The sequence below is a fragment of the Trachypithecus francoisi genome, unplaced genomic scaffold (assembly GCF_009764315.1).
Source record: "Trachypithecus francoisi isolate TF-2019V2 unplaced genomic scaffold, Tfra_2.0 Lachesis_group1, whole genome shotgun sequence".
NCBI classification, from domain to species: Eukaryota; Metazoa; Chordata; class Mammalia; order Primates; family Cercopithecidae; genus Trachypithecus; species Trachypithecus francoisi.
In genome coordinates, this window is record NW_022681454.1 from 143,607,377 (window position 1) to 143,627,416 (window position 20,040).

Sequence of the window (20,040 nt, forward strand, 5' to 3'; positions counted from 1 at the left end):
GCACCATCATCTGCATCTAATTTTATGTGAGTGGAAGCTCAGCAAAGAGGAGAAAGGAAGGAAAACATCTATTGCTACTGATACAGTTTGGAAACACCAAATATTAGTTTTTAAATATTTAAACATGAGAACTTTTCTTATTCACTAATAGAGACAAAGTTAAGATAAAGTGAAAGCAATAACATAACAGAGAAAAATGTTGGTAAGAATAGGATTAACAACAACCAAAAAGAAAAGGTTAGGTCTAAAACCTTGGCACTACTAAAATTGAGTGACACATCAAAACTGATGTTTTAGAGGACAGAGACATAAAGAGAGAGAAAATAAATAATAAAGAATAATTATGTAAGGTGTATGCTAACAAGTGTTCTAGGGGGAAAATAGAGCAGGGTAAGGGGAATTGGAAGAGCCAAGTGGGGGTCCAGAGGACAAAGCAGGTCTCAATATTAAATATGGTTATCAGAGTAGACTCCATTGAAAAGGTAGTATTCACAATAATGTGAAATTAAAAATACATAATAGAATTAAATTTGGGAAACTTGCATCTATGTGGAAATTAAAGATGCTCCTAAATGAACAGTGGGTCAAAGAAGATCACAAGGTAAACCAAAAAATATTCTGAAATGGATGAAAATGGAAACACAACAAACCAAAATTTGTAGGATAAAACTAAGATGTGCATAGAGGGAAATTTATAGCTATAAATGTCTATATTTAAAAATAAGAAAGTCCTTTCCATATTATAAAACTAGCAAAAGAGGATACAACTACATTCAAATCAAATGGAGGGAAGGAAATAGGAAAGACTTGAGTGGAAATGAATAAAATAAAGAATAGAAAACCCATAGTGAAAATCAACACAACAAAAAATGATTCTTTGAAAAAGTCAACAAAATTAACAAACGTTTAGTTAGACCAAAAAAGAAAAGAAAAAGAAGAAATCCTTAAATTATTAAAATCAAGAATGAAAAAAGGTAAATAACTACAGACCTTACAGAAATAAAAAGGATTATAAGAGAATTTTGTGGACAATTACATACTAACAAGTTAGATAAACTAGATGAAATAGACAAATTTCTGGAAAGACACAAACTACTGAAATTGACTCAAGAAGAAATCAAAACTCTGAATAAATTCATAATAAGTAAAGTAACTGAATTAGTAATTTAAAAACTTCTCTGAAGAAAAGGCTAGTCAGGCACAGATGACTTCACTGGTGAATTTTTAAAAAATATTTTAAGAATTAACATCAATCTTTTACAAACTTTTTAAGCAATTAAGAGAAAACACCTCCCAAATCATTCTATGAGGCCAGTATTATTTTGACATCAAACCAGACAAAGACATTACAAGAAAACTATAAACTCTTGTCCCCTAGGAACATAGACACAAAAATCCTTAACAAAATTACTAGCAAAGCAAAATCAGTAACATATAAGAAGGATTATACACCACGATCAAGTGGAATTCAGCCCAGCGATGCAAGGTTGGTTCAACATATGCCAACCAATCAGTATAATATACCATATTAATAGCATAAAAGACAAAATCATATGACCTTCTCAATGGAGGTAGGAAAAAAGCATTTTGCAAAATCCAACCCCCTTTCATGTTAAAAACCCTCAACAAACTTGGAATAGAAGGGAATTTTCTCAACGTAGTAAAGAGCATCTACAAAAAACCCTCAGTAAATATACTTCTGTTTAAAACTGTTGCACTAGAGGTTCTAGTCAGATAAATTAGGCAAGAAAAAGATAAGGCACACAGATAGAAAGGAAGTAGCAAAACTTTATTTGCAGATACCATAGTCTTATATACAGAAAATCCTAAAGAATCCATAACAAACTATCAATGCTAATAAGTGAGTTTAGCAAGGTTGAAAGCTATAAGATCAATATAGAAAAGTCAGTTTTATTTCTACATACAGGTTATGAACAATCTGAAAATGAAATTAAGAAACAATTCCATTTGCAATAGCATCAAAAGATTAAAATATTAAAAATAAATTCAACAAAAGAAGGCAGTACATGTACACTGACAACTATAAAACATCATTGAAAGAAATTAAAGAATATTTAAATAAATGGACAGATAGCCCATATTCATGGATTGAAAAACTTAGTGTTAAGATGGCAATATTCCCCAAAATGATTGACAGATTCAATGCAATTCCTATCAAAATTCCAGCTCCCCTTTCTGCAGAAATTGACAAGCTGATCCTAAAATTCACATGGAGGCCGAGACGGGCGGATCATGAGGTCAGGAGATCGAGACCATCCTGGCTAACACGGTGAAACCCCGTCTCTACTAAAAATACAAAAAACTAGCTGGGCGAGGTGGCGGGCGCCTGTAGTCCCAGCTACTAGGGAGGCTGAGGCAGGAGAATGGCGTAAACCCAGGAGGCGGAGCTTGCAGTGAGCTGAGATCCGGCCACTGCACTCCAGTCCGGGCGACAGAGCGAGACTCCGCCTCAAAAAAAAAAAAAAAAAAAAATTCACATGGAAATGCAAGTGATGAAAACAACCAAAGCAAACTTGAAAAAGAGCAATATTACAACACACATTTCCCAATTTCAAAACTTACTACAAAACTAAAGCAATAAAATCTATGTATTCTTACAGTTGTAAGTTAGACAAGAGAGATCAAGGCAATAGAATTGAGAATCCAGAAACAATCTTCACATTTATGGTCAAATGATTTTATATGGGGTGTCATTATAATGTATTGAGAAAAGAATAATGTTTTCAACAAGTATTACTAGTACAATTGGATATCCACTTTCAAAATATGAAGATGTACCCTCCTCACACCACATTTGCGTGCGCGCGCACACACACACACACACTTGAAAATAGATCATAAGCTTAAATATAGTTAAAACTATAAAACTCTTAAAGCGTAGGAGTAAATCATTGTGACCTTGTACTGGTCAAAGGCTTCTTAGTGATGATATGAGAAGCAAGAACAGCAAAAGAAAAACTAGATGAACTGAACTTTATCAAAATTAAAAACTTGTACTTCAATGAATACCATCAGAAAGTGAAAATAAAACCCACAGAACAGGAGAAAATATTTTCAAATCATATATTTGATGAAAGACTGGTACACAAAATATACACGGAATTCTTAAAACTCAATAATAAATAAAAAAAAATTTAAACCGGGCAAAGAATCTGAATAAAAATGTCTGCAGAGAAGATATCCAAATGACCAAGAAGCACATGAAAATAAACGCTCAATGTTACTGGCCAACAGGGAAATGCAAATCAAATCCACAGTGAGATACTACATTACACCTACTAGGATGAGTATAATGAAGAAGATAAAAGTAACAAGTGCTGGTGAGGAAGTGGCTAAACTGAAACCCTCACATATTACTAGTGGAAATGTCAAATGGTGAAGCCACTTTGGAAAACTGGCAGCTACTCAATAAGTTGAACACAGTTGTCATATAACCCAGTGATGCCACTCCTAAGCATACAATCAAGATCTTTGAAAAGTTGTACACAAATGTTCATTCTAGCATTATTCATAATAGGCAAAAGGTGGAAACAACTCATATGTCCATCAACTGATAAATGAATAAAGAAAATGTGGTATAACCGTGCAATGGAATGTGATTTGGCCCTATATGATGGATGAACCTTGAAAACATTATGTTAAGTAAAAGGTGTTGGCTGATGCTACATTTGTGCATTACACCAATGTACCCTAACAAAGGAGGTGGCTGACAGTTGGTGTCAGTACCCCTTAAATACTATGTAAACCAATGTGAGGGGCATGCTTTATTTGGGTAATCATCAGTTTGCTCCTTCAGGCTCCCTGATCAAAGTAGGAGACAAGAGTAACGGGATACTTTGTCCCAGAATATTTACCCTTTCTAAGAGCTCTGAGAAGTATTGTGCAATCCTTTAACCTATGTACTTTCTTCGAAGAAAAATGTGGGGACAAATATTTATTGGTTTTAAAAGATATTAAAAACTATAACAGCGTAAGAAGTAAGTCTTCTCTTGTTCTCCTGATCTGATCTTTGGTAAGCAAGAGATGCTTTTTGAAAGAAGACTGCTTGACAGGCTCTGACTGTTGGCAGCGACTCAAAGAACTTTTCTTTCTTTGTGAACTACCTTAAAACTTAGCAAAGTAAACCTAAAGTAACATATCTTTTTCTAATCAATGCATTCCTTTTCATTGAAATTCCATGTAACTTTTCATGTGACTAAAGTTTGCTGCTGAAATTGATGTAAGGGCTAACTATGTGTTTACCCTTTTGGGGGAAGATACTAGACCATTTATACAAAAGTAGTTTATTTAATGAGATACATCTCTCAGGGGGTGATTTCCTGTGAGTATGTTGACTAATGTTATTGAAAGAAGTTACAGAGAGACTAAGCTGTTTATTTTTACTCTTTAGTAAATTAAAATCACACCCAGTAAATCAGTCCTGCTCACTCTAATAAGCCATCTATTATTTAATAAACCAATCAATTAAATATATCCATGAGCTAATACACTTTAGTTCAGGAGCATAACTTTTATCTTTTTGTCCTTCACGAAAAGGCTACTTTATTAATAAATTACTATCTGGTAACAAAATATCCTTGCATTTCACAAATTAAAAGCTTATAAGAATATGCTCCAAATTTTTTCTTTGTATTTTGTATGTACAGAAATGATACAGTCTATGAAAAACATGAGCAGCTCTCATAGAAGCATTTTCACTGCTTTAAATGTGCATATACATCACCTGGGTATCTTGCTAACCTGGGGATCCTGCTGCAGTAGGTCTAGGGTGGGACCTGAGACCCTGGCTGTTATAACATGCTGAAGCTGCTGGTCTAAAGGCCACATCTGATCTAAAATATATTACAGTCCTATTTTCCTGTTACTAATAACTAAATATATATCATATTTTCCTTGTTACCTGACAATGGGGAATGTGCAAACAATGAAAGGTCTCTAAGACTCCAAGGAATATACAACCACATACACACATGCACATTGCACATACACACGCTTAACTTTTGCAGATGCTCTTACCTTCTCACTTTAGGTTCTTTGTTTTACAGCACTACCCCCAGTGGATTGTAATTTTGGAGATAAAGCTTTCAAGAAACTAATGGATTTCTTGTTGTCAGCACTAAGGCACCTCTGTTTTACAGTGAAATTTGAAAGTAAATTGATGGCATTTGTCTTTGCATTTCATAGGAAATAATCACCCTAACACTTGATGATTTTTACTTCACTCTTGGGAGAACCAGTGTCTACCCATTAAAGAAAACAATGTGAGAGTGTTCTTTTCCACCCACCTTCTTTGGCTATTTCAGAAGCTTTTATTAGAATTTTGATGGCCTGTTTGTATTCTTTATTTTGCAGCATTTTGTCTGAGAGTAATCTGTAAGTCCTCAGGAGACTCTCACAGGCCAACAAGTTGAGAGAGCGGCCTGTCTCATCCTTCCATATCCGCCCCTGCGTCAATTGATGGAATGCTTCATAATGCTCAGCAGCTTCCAGAAGCTGACCTGAAGAATAAAAGCCATTCATAAGTATAAACCAGAGGTCAGAATATGTTTTCAGAAATTTTGCATAAATTTTAGCTTTACTATTAAATGCAGAAACACCATGGATTATGGTGAAGGATTTCTAAGGCTGAAGATGAATTAAACTGGGAAAGGAGCTATCTCTAATTGGACCTCAGTTTCAGCATGAATTTCAGATAGACACCTGCAAGAGGGAGGGATGTACTCTGGCTAGTAGAAATTTACTGGGCTGCATATGTTTAGAGAGGGTGTAAAAGGCCAGCAATGATTATTAATCACCATCATATTGGCTAATATTTCTTTAACATTATGTATGCCATGTATCCTGCTATGTGCTTTATATGCATTTCTCATTTAATCTTCAAAACAATCCAATGGAGTGAGACTGTTCTGACTTCCTATTACAGAATAGAAAGCCAAAACTTAGTAAGGTTAAGAATTTTGCTCAAGATGGCAAGCCTAGTGCTATAACATCCAGGAAATCTGACTCTAGAGCTGATAATATCAACCAATATCCTCTACTGCTTTCCCAACAGATGGCAATTTCATCATTCTTTTTTTCTTTTCTTTTCACTCTGTCACTCAGGCTGGAGCGTAATGGTGCAATCACAGTTTACTGCAGCCTTGAACTCCCGAGCTCAAGCGATACTCCCACCTCAGCCTCCCAATTTCATCATTCTTAAAAAAAAATGCATCCATTTTAAACTTTAAATTCAAACATTATGGCTTCTTAAACTGCTTCTCAAAGTTTTACTGGACTTTCCAACGAGGTTTTTGTATATTCTATTTAGCTTTGAATAATTAGAATGTAACTAACTGCCGTTTTGGATTTTACCCTATAATAAAATCCAAAATATATCTTCTCCAAGCTAAAACTCTAAATTAGCTGTAAGTAATTTCTTTCCTTAAAATATGAGCAAGCATATTTCTGGAAGAGGAGTCTGCAGCTCCATACAGTGGATTTAGTATTTTACTTGTTCAGTTCCTCATGGGAATGCTCACAATATCCTGAAATGTAAATACTCTTTTCTGGTATTGGAGTTACATAATTGGAATTGATACGAAGAACACTTACATCTAAGCACTCCAACCATAGCGGTTAAGAGTGAATGTGGGCTCCAAGCAGATGGCCTGTTCCTATCCCAGCTTTCCCAGCTTTTGTTTAGCCTCAGGCTAATTACTGCCCTCTGTGTGCCTTACTTTATTCTTCCGCAAAATAGGATTACTATGTAACTTTTCAAGGTACTATTGTGAGAAATGAATTCATGCGTGTACAATTATACATTACAGGGCACGTGCTCAGGAAACACAGCTAATGTGATCAGTTGGTACAGCAATAATATCTTCAGAACTCCAGCAGGCAAACTGAAATATAGCCACTAATTTATTATGTTTATTAAGTATAACTTATTCTTCTCACAAAAACCAAAAACTAGTTGAGTCCCCATAACAATATTATCACGACATATTAAATTAACCTATGCAGGTTATATTAGACTCAATATCTTTCCTCAAATGAATTTCATTGAATAGTGTTGGTTGGAGCTGCTTCCATGACTACTGCATATAATTTCTTCCTATTTGTTGCATTGAATTTGTTACCAGAATTAGTATTAAAGAATGCACATAGAAATAGGAATAGTATTCTCAAAGAAAAGCAACCAGTGGTGGTGGGTAATCAGTAAACAGTCTGTAAAAATTCAGTGGACAGACCAGGCACAGTGGCTCACACCTATAATCCCAGCACTTTGAGAGGCTGAGGCGGGTAGATCACGATGTCAGGAGTTTGAGACAGCCTGGCCAACATGGTGAAACCCCGTCTCTGCTAAAAATACAAAAAATCAGCTGGCTGTGGTGGTGCGCACTTGTAGTCCCAGCTACTCAGGAGGCTGAGGCAGGAGAATCGCTTGAACCCAGGAGGTGGAGATTGCGGTGAGCTGAGATCGTGCCACTGCACTCCAGCCTGGCAACAAAGCAAGATTCCATCTCAAAAAAAAAAAAAAAAAAGCAAAATTCAGGAGACATGGATAGTCTAAGTCCTTGCTGAGCCATGCAGCGGGGAATGTTAGCGAAGGTACATACAGAAAGGGCAATGTGTACTGCAGACTAGTTTATAAATTTATATTATGAAACTTCCATATGATAGGAGACTGCAGGCGATAGGTATGATTTTATACAAGCCTATCTTGTTACATGAACAAGTGTTTATAATAAGTAAATATATTAGGAAACATAAACAAATTTAGAAAGCATTATCGGTGCTATATCTGGGAGGTAGGATTATGGATAACAGATGGTTTCTTTTCTGATTTTCTGTTTTCTTTTTCTTGATTTTTTTTTCTGTTTGCTTATTAGCATTTCCTAAAGCTTCCATCATCAAAGCATGTTTATTTTGTCGTCAATGAAAGTCATTTAAGAAATAATGCTCAGTCCCTTTTTCACATTGATACAAATACTCAAGGTTGAAGTTCACGGCTCTCATCTATCTTTACTTCTAGCTGACACTTTTTTCTTACCTTCCAGAAAAACAGGCATAATTTTTCATCTCTCCCATGTAGCACCTCTTACCAGAAACACCTTGCTCCAAATACCCACGACCCTCATTTTTAAAAACTAGAATGGAACATTGACATATTTGTGTGTTACATTTCCTCTGTATTTCTGCCTATGAAGTATAGCACTGTAGCCCTGGAAAGATGTATACAGGAGTTCCGTTTCTTTTTTCATCTAGTGTCCATCTATTCATAAAGTACAGACACGTATTTCTTTTTGGCCATGTAAGTAGGGAAAGGGGGATATAGAATACTGTGAGAAAAACAGATAGTTCCAGAATAGATAGGGATTATAAAGGAAATGAAGCTCTGGGTAACTCAATTAGAATTAGATGCAAATGAGGTATAATTATGTCAATAGCAAATGAGAACTGATATCCATCTCCAAAATTTGATCTATATGGGGGCAGAAAGGGGAGGTGAGGGGAGGGTCAAGTAGGAAAAGAAGAAGTGGAAGAAATCAGGACAAAATGGGAGGTGGGAAGAGTGGAGTGAAGGCTGGGGCTGTGTCTTCATATTCCATATCAGCCAGATGTCCTCTGTGTTACGTTACTGGGTCTTGGGTTGCTGTTAGGTATCCTGGATAAGGCTGCCGAAGCAGGATTGAAATGAGGATGGTCCTCAGGACACTGGTTTCATCTGGTGCCTTCAGAAGGCAACCTTGGGATGGTTAGAAATAACAGTAGTCTTTTCAGTTGGATTTGCTTTTTGCTAGAGCTGCAGGGCTAGTATCAATGTACTACTTAGCTCATGGCTATTGGCCAAAGTTCAGCTCTCAGAAGGGTCTGTTTGGAGTCTTCCCTGAGGTAGGAGCTTGAGATGCTTGGGTAAAAGAGAACAGTGACCTACTCTTTCCTGAAGGTCTATTAGGTGCTAGTCAAAATGCAGGACTTTTCTCCCCTCTACACATTAACTTACTGAACATTCCAAAAACTGGTGAAGTATATATGATTGTTGCTTTTCCACTAAAGAGGATACTGAGACTCACAAAGTTTGTATGACTCAAGTATATGCCCCAGACTTATCATAAGTGATGATTAGGATTTAAACCCAAGGTCACCAAAAGCCCACACAACTGGTTCCACCACATCAGATACTAGTCAACAAATAAAGAGCCAGGAAACTTAGGTGGAGTGAGATAAATTCTCTGGACATGAATCTCTTGTGTTGAAAATGATGACCAAATTTGCATGATTCCTAGTCTCTTCCAGTTCTATAATTCTCCGACTTTGATCAGGCCATCATAGGTCACCTCTAAGAAAAGCACAGATGTGAGCCCCTGATGTGCTTCTGATCGGTCTTTCTGAAGAAGCGGTTGTATAACCAGCTATTTCTGAATTCCCTGCTCTCTTCTAAGCCATGCAGTGACATCTGTGCAGGGCTCTGGGATTCCATGGGTACCCTAGACTCAGGCACCTGTGGCCTCATCTCACTATTCATGGTTTCACTTCCCCCTGCTTCATCATTTTCCCACAGATGAAGTCAGTGGGGTCCTGATTAGTACTATTTTAAATGGAGGTCCCTACTACACAGAAGCAGTTTTCCAGTCCTTCTCATATGTAGGCATTCATTTCTAGAAGCATTTGGTGGCAGTAAATAAGTCAGCAAGAAAATAAGCCAGCAAAGATTTGATCCAAATGACCACAAGCACACAAATGACTTATCTGCAATTTCTAAAGGCTGGCCAGAATTTAAAGCATATATTATGATATTGTAGAATATTTGATTTAAAAATATTAAAAGATATGCCCATGCTATGAAGAGAGTGTAATAATTTAAATATGCAAGCATTTCCCTTTAAGCATGATTAACAGTGATATGATTTCCATCCAATTTCTATTTCCAACTGTGAACTGGATTTTTAAAATCATCTTGTTTTCTGAGTAATCATTCTGATATTAATTAAGACTAGACATTTATTAAGATATAATGCATACTGCTTTTAACTGAAAATTTTAAATTCAATTTACCTGAGAGAAATATTATAAAAGACCTCAATATGGTGATCACTTTTACTAAGCGAAATATAAATATCAATGTAGATAATGAATCAGATTTTCTCACACAGTTCATAGCATTCCTTTATAACTTCTACAAAGTGTTCATATTTAGTCTACCTTTTGGCACCAAATAAACTTTAACACAACAGGATCTAGAAATCTCACTTGGTTCTGATGTCAATCTTTTAGAAGGACAAGAACAAGTGTTTAAGTGCCCAAGGTCTGTCCTCCTCTGGAATTATCAAGCGTTGACATTATTTTCCATCAATGAATAGGGACAGCAAAAAGAGGAATAATTTTACCAATGTATCACAAATATAAAAGTTCACAGAAAACAGGACAGAAAAGAAGGCCTGGGGACTATTCACAGGTATTAAAGTCTTGGTAGGGGAAAGTGAATTTTCTCATGGTGCACCAGGAATCACCCGCAAATCTTCATCATGACTGTGAGTACCCAGATCCCAGTGGTAACCACAGTAAGGAAGACATACTGACTGCTGAATTAAAGGCCTGCATGCATGGCTCTATAGCAAGCAAAAGTCCAGACAGTCCACCAACATTTCATGTGAACCAGGGAAGAAAATAGAGCCAAAATGTTTTGTTGGAGAGGCTGGAGATGGCCCTCCACAAATACCCTAAGTAGTCAAAATTTATTTCAATAATATGAAGTAGGATCAGAAAACACATCTTAGGAGAACACTGTGAACAACTGCATTAAACAAGAGTATCCAGGTATGAATAGAAGTAGCCTAAACCTAGTTTTGTTTTGTTCATCAATTATATGACATCTACATAAACAATGAGGAGTTTGGCATGCATTCATAGTTTTTCAACTAAAGGAACGAGCACTCAAAATAAAACTACTACAAGGGAGTTTTACTTTATCTAAAGCCCACACAGACAAGAAATCCATCCATTTATTTAAAAATACAAACAAAACCCAAACAATGTTGTAAACTGCAAAATGCTTGGTAGGATGTTAAGACAAACACGATGTAGAGAAAATAAGATTTTATATAGTTGGGTATTATCCAAATTGTTGCTTACCCTCTTCCCTGCACAACATCTCTGAAAGTTTATAGATATTTGTTGTATCACAGCAGATGTCTAGAACAAATATTAAGCAAAGGAGAATGTATATGATCTCTCCCATTTTAGTTTTTTTTTAAAGTAGGAAGATTGACTAGATATTAACACAAATGGGTTTAAATGTGAAGCTGCCATAAAAGCAGGAACATAAATGTAATTCTCCCAGCCGCTATTTTGATGCACATTTTTGATTCCATGAATATTTTATGAAATGGCCCAAACTAAAGCCATATAACATTCCTGCATTACTGATGCTTGCGCCCGTAAGCTACGAACATTAGAGGCATGATTGAGTGCATTAAAATGAACTCATTCAGCAGTGCATTGATTACTTGAAGGGGGAGGGAAACAAAAAAAGAAAAAAAAGGAAAAAAAGAAGTTGCTCCACTTAGGAAAACAGCATACAAATTTAAAGTTTGCAACACAATAAGGGCAAAAACAAGTTTAAATAAAATAATATACCATAAATACAGCATGACTCTGTCCAGATCTGACATTAATTAGACAAGGTGTTAATTATGTCCAAAGATGGCTGCTGGTATTGTTCAGGTAATTTAAAATGTCACAATCTCTAAGACGCATAGACTGGTCTGTTTTAGCTCCATGCATCAGCAATTCTGAAAATAGGTAATTATTTCCTTTTCTATCGACTTGTACATTTGCCAGTAAAAACAATGCTGCAGAAACAATTGCATGAAAATAATTTGACAGATCCATAAGACTTGTTTCTTCAGCAGCACTGGTATAAGTCTTAAGCATATTTAGTTCGAAATTGTGCACATTTGCTGAAGACTTTAGGGAAATATTCCACTTTAGTTTAAAACAACAACCTAAAGAAACAATAAAGCTTTACGTGTATTATATTACATTTTAATCTGGAGCTACTGGACATCTTTGGTGCAAATTACCATTCTGTACAACAGAGAGATAAAATCTGCTAGAAGCAATATTGAACAGTAGCAAAAAGAGAAAAATGTTATTGCCCCTTTGTAAAAACAAAAGACACTGCTTTCCATTTCGGCTTAACTGCATGAACAATTTATATTATCTTAAGGTTTTTACATTCAATTATGATAATTATAACAGCACTACAAATGCTGAAATAGTTAAGGGCTTGCCACACTTCCAGCGGAAACTATCACTTTCAAGGGTTTATCTCCTGTCACAAGAGATTTGTTGTGCACTATAACCCACTGCACACCATTGCAAAATAGAACGCTGGAAAACAAAGATTTTGTTCGGTAACTCAATAGCATCCCTAATAAACTGAGAAGAAAATGTGCCCATAACTTTTGAGTAGCTACTTTTAGATATTTAGAAGAAATGTAAGATGCTAGTTTAAAAAACGGAATCCTCTCTTTATCATTTGGAGTGCTGATTTCAAGTGGACATTGGAGGAATGCTACCACACACCAGTTAAAGAGTATCAGTCATATTGACCAGACAATGAAAACAATCCCATGTAGACAGGTTTGGGAGAACCTCATCCAGGGTTTTATTACTGATGCTGGAAATAAAAGTTCACTTTTTTTAAATCCAGAAATTTGCCTGGATCTCCAAAATATTCTGGAGGAAGTGTTATTAATTGTTGCTGTTTATGATTTTAGATAGCTGAATTGTGGCCAGTGAGCAAGTCTGGCTGCTCTTGGTCAATAAACCTCCAACAGTTGGTTTCAATCTAAGTTTTGTGATTTCTAAAGATTAAATATTAGGCAGCTTACTCTTAAAAGAGCAAAACTGGAGGTATCAAAATTACTCAAAAAATTTATTTTAAAAAAGTAACACATGTGTATAATGTATAAAAAGCAAAGAATTAATATCAGCCATTATGAACCTTGTATAGTTGGTAGAGTTGACTATTTTCCTTATATAATACATTGTTTTACTTTAATGTTCCTGCCTTATCTTAAAATACTGAGTAAAAAGTGTCGATAGGCATAAACATCCGAGGAGAAATAAAGTTAATATTGACATTAGATCAACTATTGAATTATATTTGCACAGGCCTTAATCAATGTAATTTTTACTTGAATTATATATTGCTCATGATTTTATATAAACCACATTCAATTTGATTTCTATATGTTTATGTGAGCAAAGAGAAAGGTGTGGAAACATCTATGCCAAAGTATCAGTATTGATTATTGAAGATGGTGATGAGGAGAGTGAGGAGAGTTAACTTTTCGCCTCCACTTCTATGTTTTGATGGATGACTAACATGTTATTTTGGATATTATGACAAAACACAAAAAACTGAAAATAAGATATTTAGATGAGCATGGAGGGAGAGAAATAATGTTAGTTGAACTTTTACTATGTGCCAGGCATGACAGTAGCTGCTGCTGCTCTTTCTCTGTGTGTGTGTGTGTGTATGTGTATGTGTGTCTGTCTGTGTATAACCTTACTTCACTCACCTTCAGGTGTTAGTATCTTTTTGAGATGAGGAAACTGAGCCTCAGGAATTGTCTTGCCTAAATTCACATACGCAGTAGGTGGCGAACCAATGTCCGAAGCCCACTGTGGCTTTACTTCTTCGGGGTCACTCCCCTTTTTAGAAAATGGGTCAAATATTTAACTTCAAAGCCAGAGACCAAGTTTTGGCCATCTGCCCCAGTGATATCATTGGACCATTCACACACTGCCTCTGAGCTTCCTTTCCTTAAGAATTCTGAAGCATGGACAACTATGCCAAGCTCCAGATGTGGTTGCAACGGGTGCGGAAACAATTGTCAGCACCTTGCTCAGTGCCTGGTGCTTCACAGACATCCAGTAACTTTTCATGTGGAGTTATCTAGTTTCTTTCTTTTTTTTTCAAGTTTCCAATTTGTTGTGAATCTGGATGGGTCTTTTATAGGGAATACCTTAAAAGTTAAATGTTATGGAATAATATCACTTTTTCAGATTAAATGCCAGCTGAGGCACTAATCGGAAACAGCACACTTCATCCAACTCTAACACAATACATAATCCTTACACTCCTGGTCAGTTGTGCCTCTGAAGAGAGATTTTAGGGGCAGTGCCTCTTCTTAGACAGAGGAAATACTGCCTCCTGAACAGTTTATTCAGTGTAGCAAGAACTGTGGGCTTGGTGCCACTGTTCAAGACCTCCTTGCAAAGCTTTGAAAAAAGAAAAACCTGCTGCAGAGCAGGCACCTTTGAATGAGGCTTCCTTTCAGTGCTACTCGTTAAGCAGTAAATAATTAAAACACCCTGAAAAAGACAGGTAAAATACAAGCAGCAATGTCAGTATCACAGACATGAAAGAGAAGGAGAAGAAAATGAATTGAAAAAAAAAGAAGCAATGAAATAATTCATTTGAAGCTCTAATAAAGTTTCATTTGCAGTCTTGTTTAAAGATATATCAGACTTTAGGGATGTAACCTAATTACATTTTTATTCTAAATTCCATTCAAAGATCTTGGACTTTGATTCTTTAACATAGATCAAACACGGTATAATTTTCTTGTGGCTATCAATACTTAAAAAGGATCTCTTCATTAAATACTATAAGGTCTTATGAACATGTACACATAGTAGATGAAGAATAAACTGACATGCCCCAAAAAGTGACAATTAATTTATGTAGAAATAGGAATGCGAATCCACTTCTTTAAGAAAGTTTTTAATTATCAAGTTCACTTTCATTCAAGTATAAAGTGACTCAGTTTCTACACTGGTCTAGTCGGATGCACCTTCGAAATGTTTACTAGGGCTGGCTTTCTAAATCCATTCTTAGAATTTACTCTGAAAAATGAAGTGTGCACATAGTGGCAGCGGGAAGTAGCCTCAAAATCACACAGACATTAAAGAGGAGGTGCTTTCAAGAGACCTGCAGTTTGAGTGTTAGTGAAGGGTATATTACAATCATCAATGCTTTACACTTAGGAACTAGTTTGATTGGCTTTATTCCATGTTGTTACTAGGAAGTCTGAATGCAATAATGTGTTTGCTCTTCCAGGGAATCTTTTTGGAACAACTTCCTCCAGAGGGACTTTTAAGATGCAAATTTGGGAGCAGTTTACAAGTGGGGGAAATGAACAAGTAGGATTTCTTTTTTGACTCTGAAGAGGAAAAATGCTCCCAACGAACTTGCTTAGTTGTACAAAAGATGTAATGAGACGGGAAAGTACACTAGGATTTAAACACCCAGATAGAGAAACCTACAGAGAGCTTTGGTCATGACTCAGCAGCAGCCATTGGGAGTTCCTGCTGGAGTTTTTGTTTGTTTGTGTTTTAATTTAATAAGATGTCCTTTATTAGTTTATGCCATTTTCTCTTGCAACATCCTGGACATAAAGGAGGCTTTATTGTTAAAAATTTTTAAATATGATAGTAATTTTAAATAGAAAATAAGTTATTTAAAACCAAAAATAACTATATTATGCTTGTCAAAATCTATTCATAGCAAACAAAGATGTTATCATCTCACTATTTTTGGTTCATGAATACAATACCAGATTAAGAAAGGCAGAAGAAAATTTTCACATTCACTCTATTTAGGGTGACCAGCTCAAGTTTACCCAGGGCTTTCCTGGATCTGGAATCCCCTCAGTCCCAGGCAAATTAGGGTGACACTACCCTACAACTGACCCAAAATAACAAAAGATTTTGAAACTGTAATGCAATAAAGCAAAAAAAAAAAAAAAAGATATTTAGCAAAAATACAATACAAGTTTAGTTATTTTTAGGGCAAAAAATATTGGCATGAATTAAACAATATAGGAAAAATCTTAAGTATCACTGACAACACCATTAATCACTGAAAATGTACTTATTTTGGTCAAGTTTCATTCTATTCTATAATATATCCATGCATAATTTTTACACAGTGTAAAGGACTGAATACAATTTTTCTACATATCTAGATTATTTTATTAGAATGACATTCCATATTATTTACTTTCATAATCACATTTTAAAAGGCTGTGCAATATTTTGGGGGGGATATACACTTTAATCATCTGTCTAGTATTTAGATTACTTCTTCAATGTTTTTAACTATCTTAACATTTTTAGAACTGGAATTGATAAATAAGGGAGTGTGGCAAATTTTATGATTGTTAGGTTGGTGCAAAAGTAATTGCAGTTCTTCCATTAAAAGTAATGGTAAAAATTGCACTTACTTTTGCACTAACCTAAAACCATTTACCATATTACTTTCCAAAACCATTTAAATGATTCACATCATCATGAGCACCAACACACATGTGTTACTTTAAGAAATCATGATTACTTTTTTGTCCCTATTATAACAAGTGTTAAATGGTTCTTTGCAATTATTCAATTTGATTTTTAGGAAGTTGATTATTTTTCTATGTATTCATTACTTACCATATTTCATCTTTGGTGAATTTTCTGTATTTTTGCCATTACATTATAGTTGCTGACATTTTTCTTACTAATTGATGGATACATAAAACAAAGTTACTAAATCTGTATTATATATAATGCATATAAAGTTAATTTTTCTCTTTTTCCGTACCTCCTGCCCTATATCTGAATACTGACGCTGTCTCCTCTGCTGTAATGTCTGATAATCATCCTTTCTTTCAATTTATTCAGCCACATACCAACTCACTCTCTTCACCAGTCTGAATGACTCCTGTATCTTCCTTCTGCTTTTCATTTCCTCTGTTGTAGGTTACATCACCCACATTTGCTGAACAGCCCAATTCATATGACAAAAAAAACCTGTTATAAATCTGGCCAATCCTGTCTCTTCCCACTGACTCAATTTGCTGATCTTTTTCTCTTCAACTTTGCTCTCCACATCTATTAACCTTCATGGATTTAGTTTTCTTTAAAAACCATCCTTTATAATGTGTAATCTGAATAGGCTAAAATGATATCAAGGATTAAGTAATGAGGGCGTTATATGCTGGACCCACTGATAGAATGGGATACTCACTGAACATGACATGGGAAGCGTGGGCTAGGGTAGGGCTGAGGAGAGAAGGCCTGATAAAGGCAAATAGCCAGAACTGTTGGCAAATGGAAGAGGACATTAAAAGGGAGATATCTTTTTTTATTTATAATTTTGCCTGGCCGAGTCCTATTTCAGAAGCCTTTTCTTATCATACTTTTAATAAAATAAATCAAGAACAAAAACCCAGAAGGTCGACTTTGTAAGTTCTCTGCTGAGCAAATCCTTGCATAAGGAGATGGTGTTGGGTAGTGGAAAAAACACTGAATCTAAGATCTAAAGACACAGGTTTCCATCCTGGCTCTGACATGTTTTAGTTGTCATTTAATTTTATCCAGCCTTAAAAAAGAAGAGAATTTTGCAATATGTGACTTGGATGAACCTTAGGACATAATACTAAATGAAATAAGCCAGTCACAGAAGGACAAATACTTCACGATTCCACTTATTTGAGTTATCGAAAACAGTCAGACTCATAGAAGCGAAGAATAGAATGATAGTTGCCAGGGGCAGGAGGGAGGAGGAGATGGGAAGTTGTTAATCAATGAGTATAAAACTTCAGCTATGCAAGATGAATCAGTTCTACAAATCCTCTGTACAATTTTGTGCCTATAGATAATAATATTTATTGGGAACTTTAAAACCTTTTGAGGATAGATCTCATTAAGTATTCTTACCACAATAAAATAAAAAAAGAAACAAAATAACCTCTTAATATCCTAGTTTCTGCTTCCTTAGAATGAGGATGAAATGCATGAATAAAAAAAATACTCAGTCTCTATCAATATACCTTCTTATGTGTTACTGCCATCATGTAGCTTGTAGATACATCTGACTTGTTGTAAATTTGTCTAAATGTTACTGTTAAATCAGTTTGAAAAACGTGTAGAGATTGTTTGTGTTTATTTGTGTAGAGTATGAAAGGGAGAGGGGAAAGCTCCTGAATATTAGGAGCTCTGGATTCAAGTCTAGCACCAGCTGCTAACTTTATGGCCATGGCAAAATTGTTCAATTACAGTGCTTCAGCTTAACACTTATCTATCAAATTAGGGTTTGGACTAGATTACTTTGAAGATCCAATATGACTCTAAAATTCATTCACCTAAAAGAATTGAACATAAATTCTCAACCCAGTTTTAAACAATTGAGGACTATTTTATAATTTGCTAAATCCATCTCGATGTGTTATTCCATAGACGCCAGGTTTTCCTGACCCTTGGTGCCACCCTTACAGCAGCTCTTCTTGGACATCAATTTTTAGGGATCGCAAGCACTTACGAAAAATTAATCACCAGAGAACAATTCCTTCTTCTATTTCCCACCCAAGTTACTACTCTTCAGAGTGTTACCTCATTTGTATGCAGTAGCCCAGCATCAAAGTGGAACAATAGGGACAAGCAGAAAAGCCTTCACGCTCCCTGAGACAAAGAGAATATGCACTGAGGAGGCACTGCACACACAACAGTGATCTTACCACTTGGAAAGGCCATGGGGAAGTTATTAATGGAGCCAAGCTTCCCCACTCTGTATGTGTTTAATGTTCTGAGGACAAAGATAAGAAAATCTTGAACACAAGTGGAACACAAGTCCCAAGGAAGAATAGTTTAAAGTTTTGCTAGATTGCCTCGTGACAGATTTGCATCCTCTAAGTAGAACTACAGAGAGAACTTGGAGGACATAAACAATGGAGCAGAGAGATTACCAAGATAAAATGTCAGGAGTTAAAGGGAAGAATGAGATGTGATAAAGAGAGACCCCGAGGGAAGGCGAAGAGAAGACCAGGTGGGAAGTGTTGAGCAGGTTCACTAACATGGAGCTTCTCATCCCAGCTGCCCTGGGCTCCCTAGGCTGGTCTCCCTGAGGACATTCACCAGCTTTACGTGGGGATTCACTGAAATTGCTGCTTGTAGACCTAACACTGAGTTACAACAGTATAGCTAACTCTTCCTAGCCCTGGAAGTGAAAAGAGAAAGCAGCATTTATAAAGGCCCATGTGCCAAGGAGAGCACTAGACACTTCACTTACCACATTTAGTTTCAAAACAATTATCTGAAGGACTAGAATTTTTTTTTCTAATAATTAAAGAGAGATACAAAGAGGTTAATACTAGGCTCCTTCTCTGCTTTTCATAAAGTGACATTTTTCTCCCCCTAATTAGTAAATAATTTGACACACAGAGTTTTAATGACTAATCATTCTTTTTTTTATGACTGATCTTTCAATAATCATTTAAGCAGCCATAGAAATCAGAACTGGAGGTGAACTAAGAGCAGATAGCGTCTGCTCCAACTCCTTCATTTTAGAGATGAGGAAGCAAGACTTATAATGATTAAATAACTTACCTAGATTTACATAGTTAATTAGCTAATGGCAGTGTCAAAAGAGAATCTAGGGTTACTACTCAGTCTAATACATTTTTCCACTGCTAGACTTGAGTGATGCTCAAATGTCATTTTAAGTAACAAGGCCAAGACACACATTCAACATCTATCAACTCTCCTTAATTTAACCCCCATGTACGAATTTGCAGCTTCTAATTTATTTTTATTCAATACTTGCATCCTTCATTTTTAATATCCCTTACTGCCTAAAGACCGTTCAATCTGTGCTTAATTAACATCTCCCACCCCAAACATATTGTCTACCTCATTAATAGTGTTGTGATTAGATCTACAATAATTCTTTAATCTTCATGATTATCTTTTACCAGCTGCAAAAACCTAACCCTTTCAATAATTTGTAATTTAATGAGATTTCTAAAATTAGCTAGTTTAAAAAAACACTTAAAATATTTTTAAAAATTATAACTAAACAATACATGCACAAAGTAACCAATCTTAACAGTGTGAAAAGAAATAGTAAGTCCCCCCATAATTTCGCAGCATCAATGCCCTTCTCCAGAGACTGTCCTGGTTAAGATTTTGTGTATTTGATGGGTT

The 20,040-nt window shown here is 35.7% G+C and overlaps 1 protein-coding gene across 1 annotated transcript in view; it reads right to left on the reverse strand.

The window, feature by feature from the left end:
• Positions 1 to 20,040, reverse strand: part of TTC29 (tetratricopeptide repeat domain 29) — a 258,577-nt gene that overhangs the window by 181,947 nt on the left and 56,590 nt on the right. Inside the window, 1 exon segment of the mRNA XM_033215424.1 lies at positions 5,307 to 5,519. Coding sequence (XP_033071315.1) covers positions 5,307 to 5,519 — 213 coding nt within the window.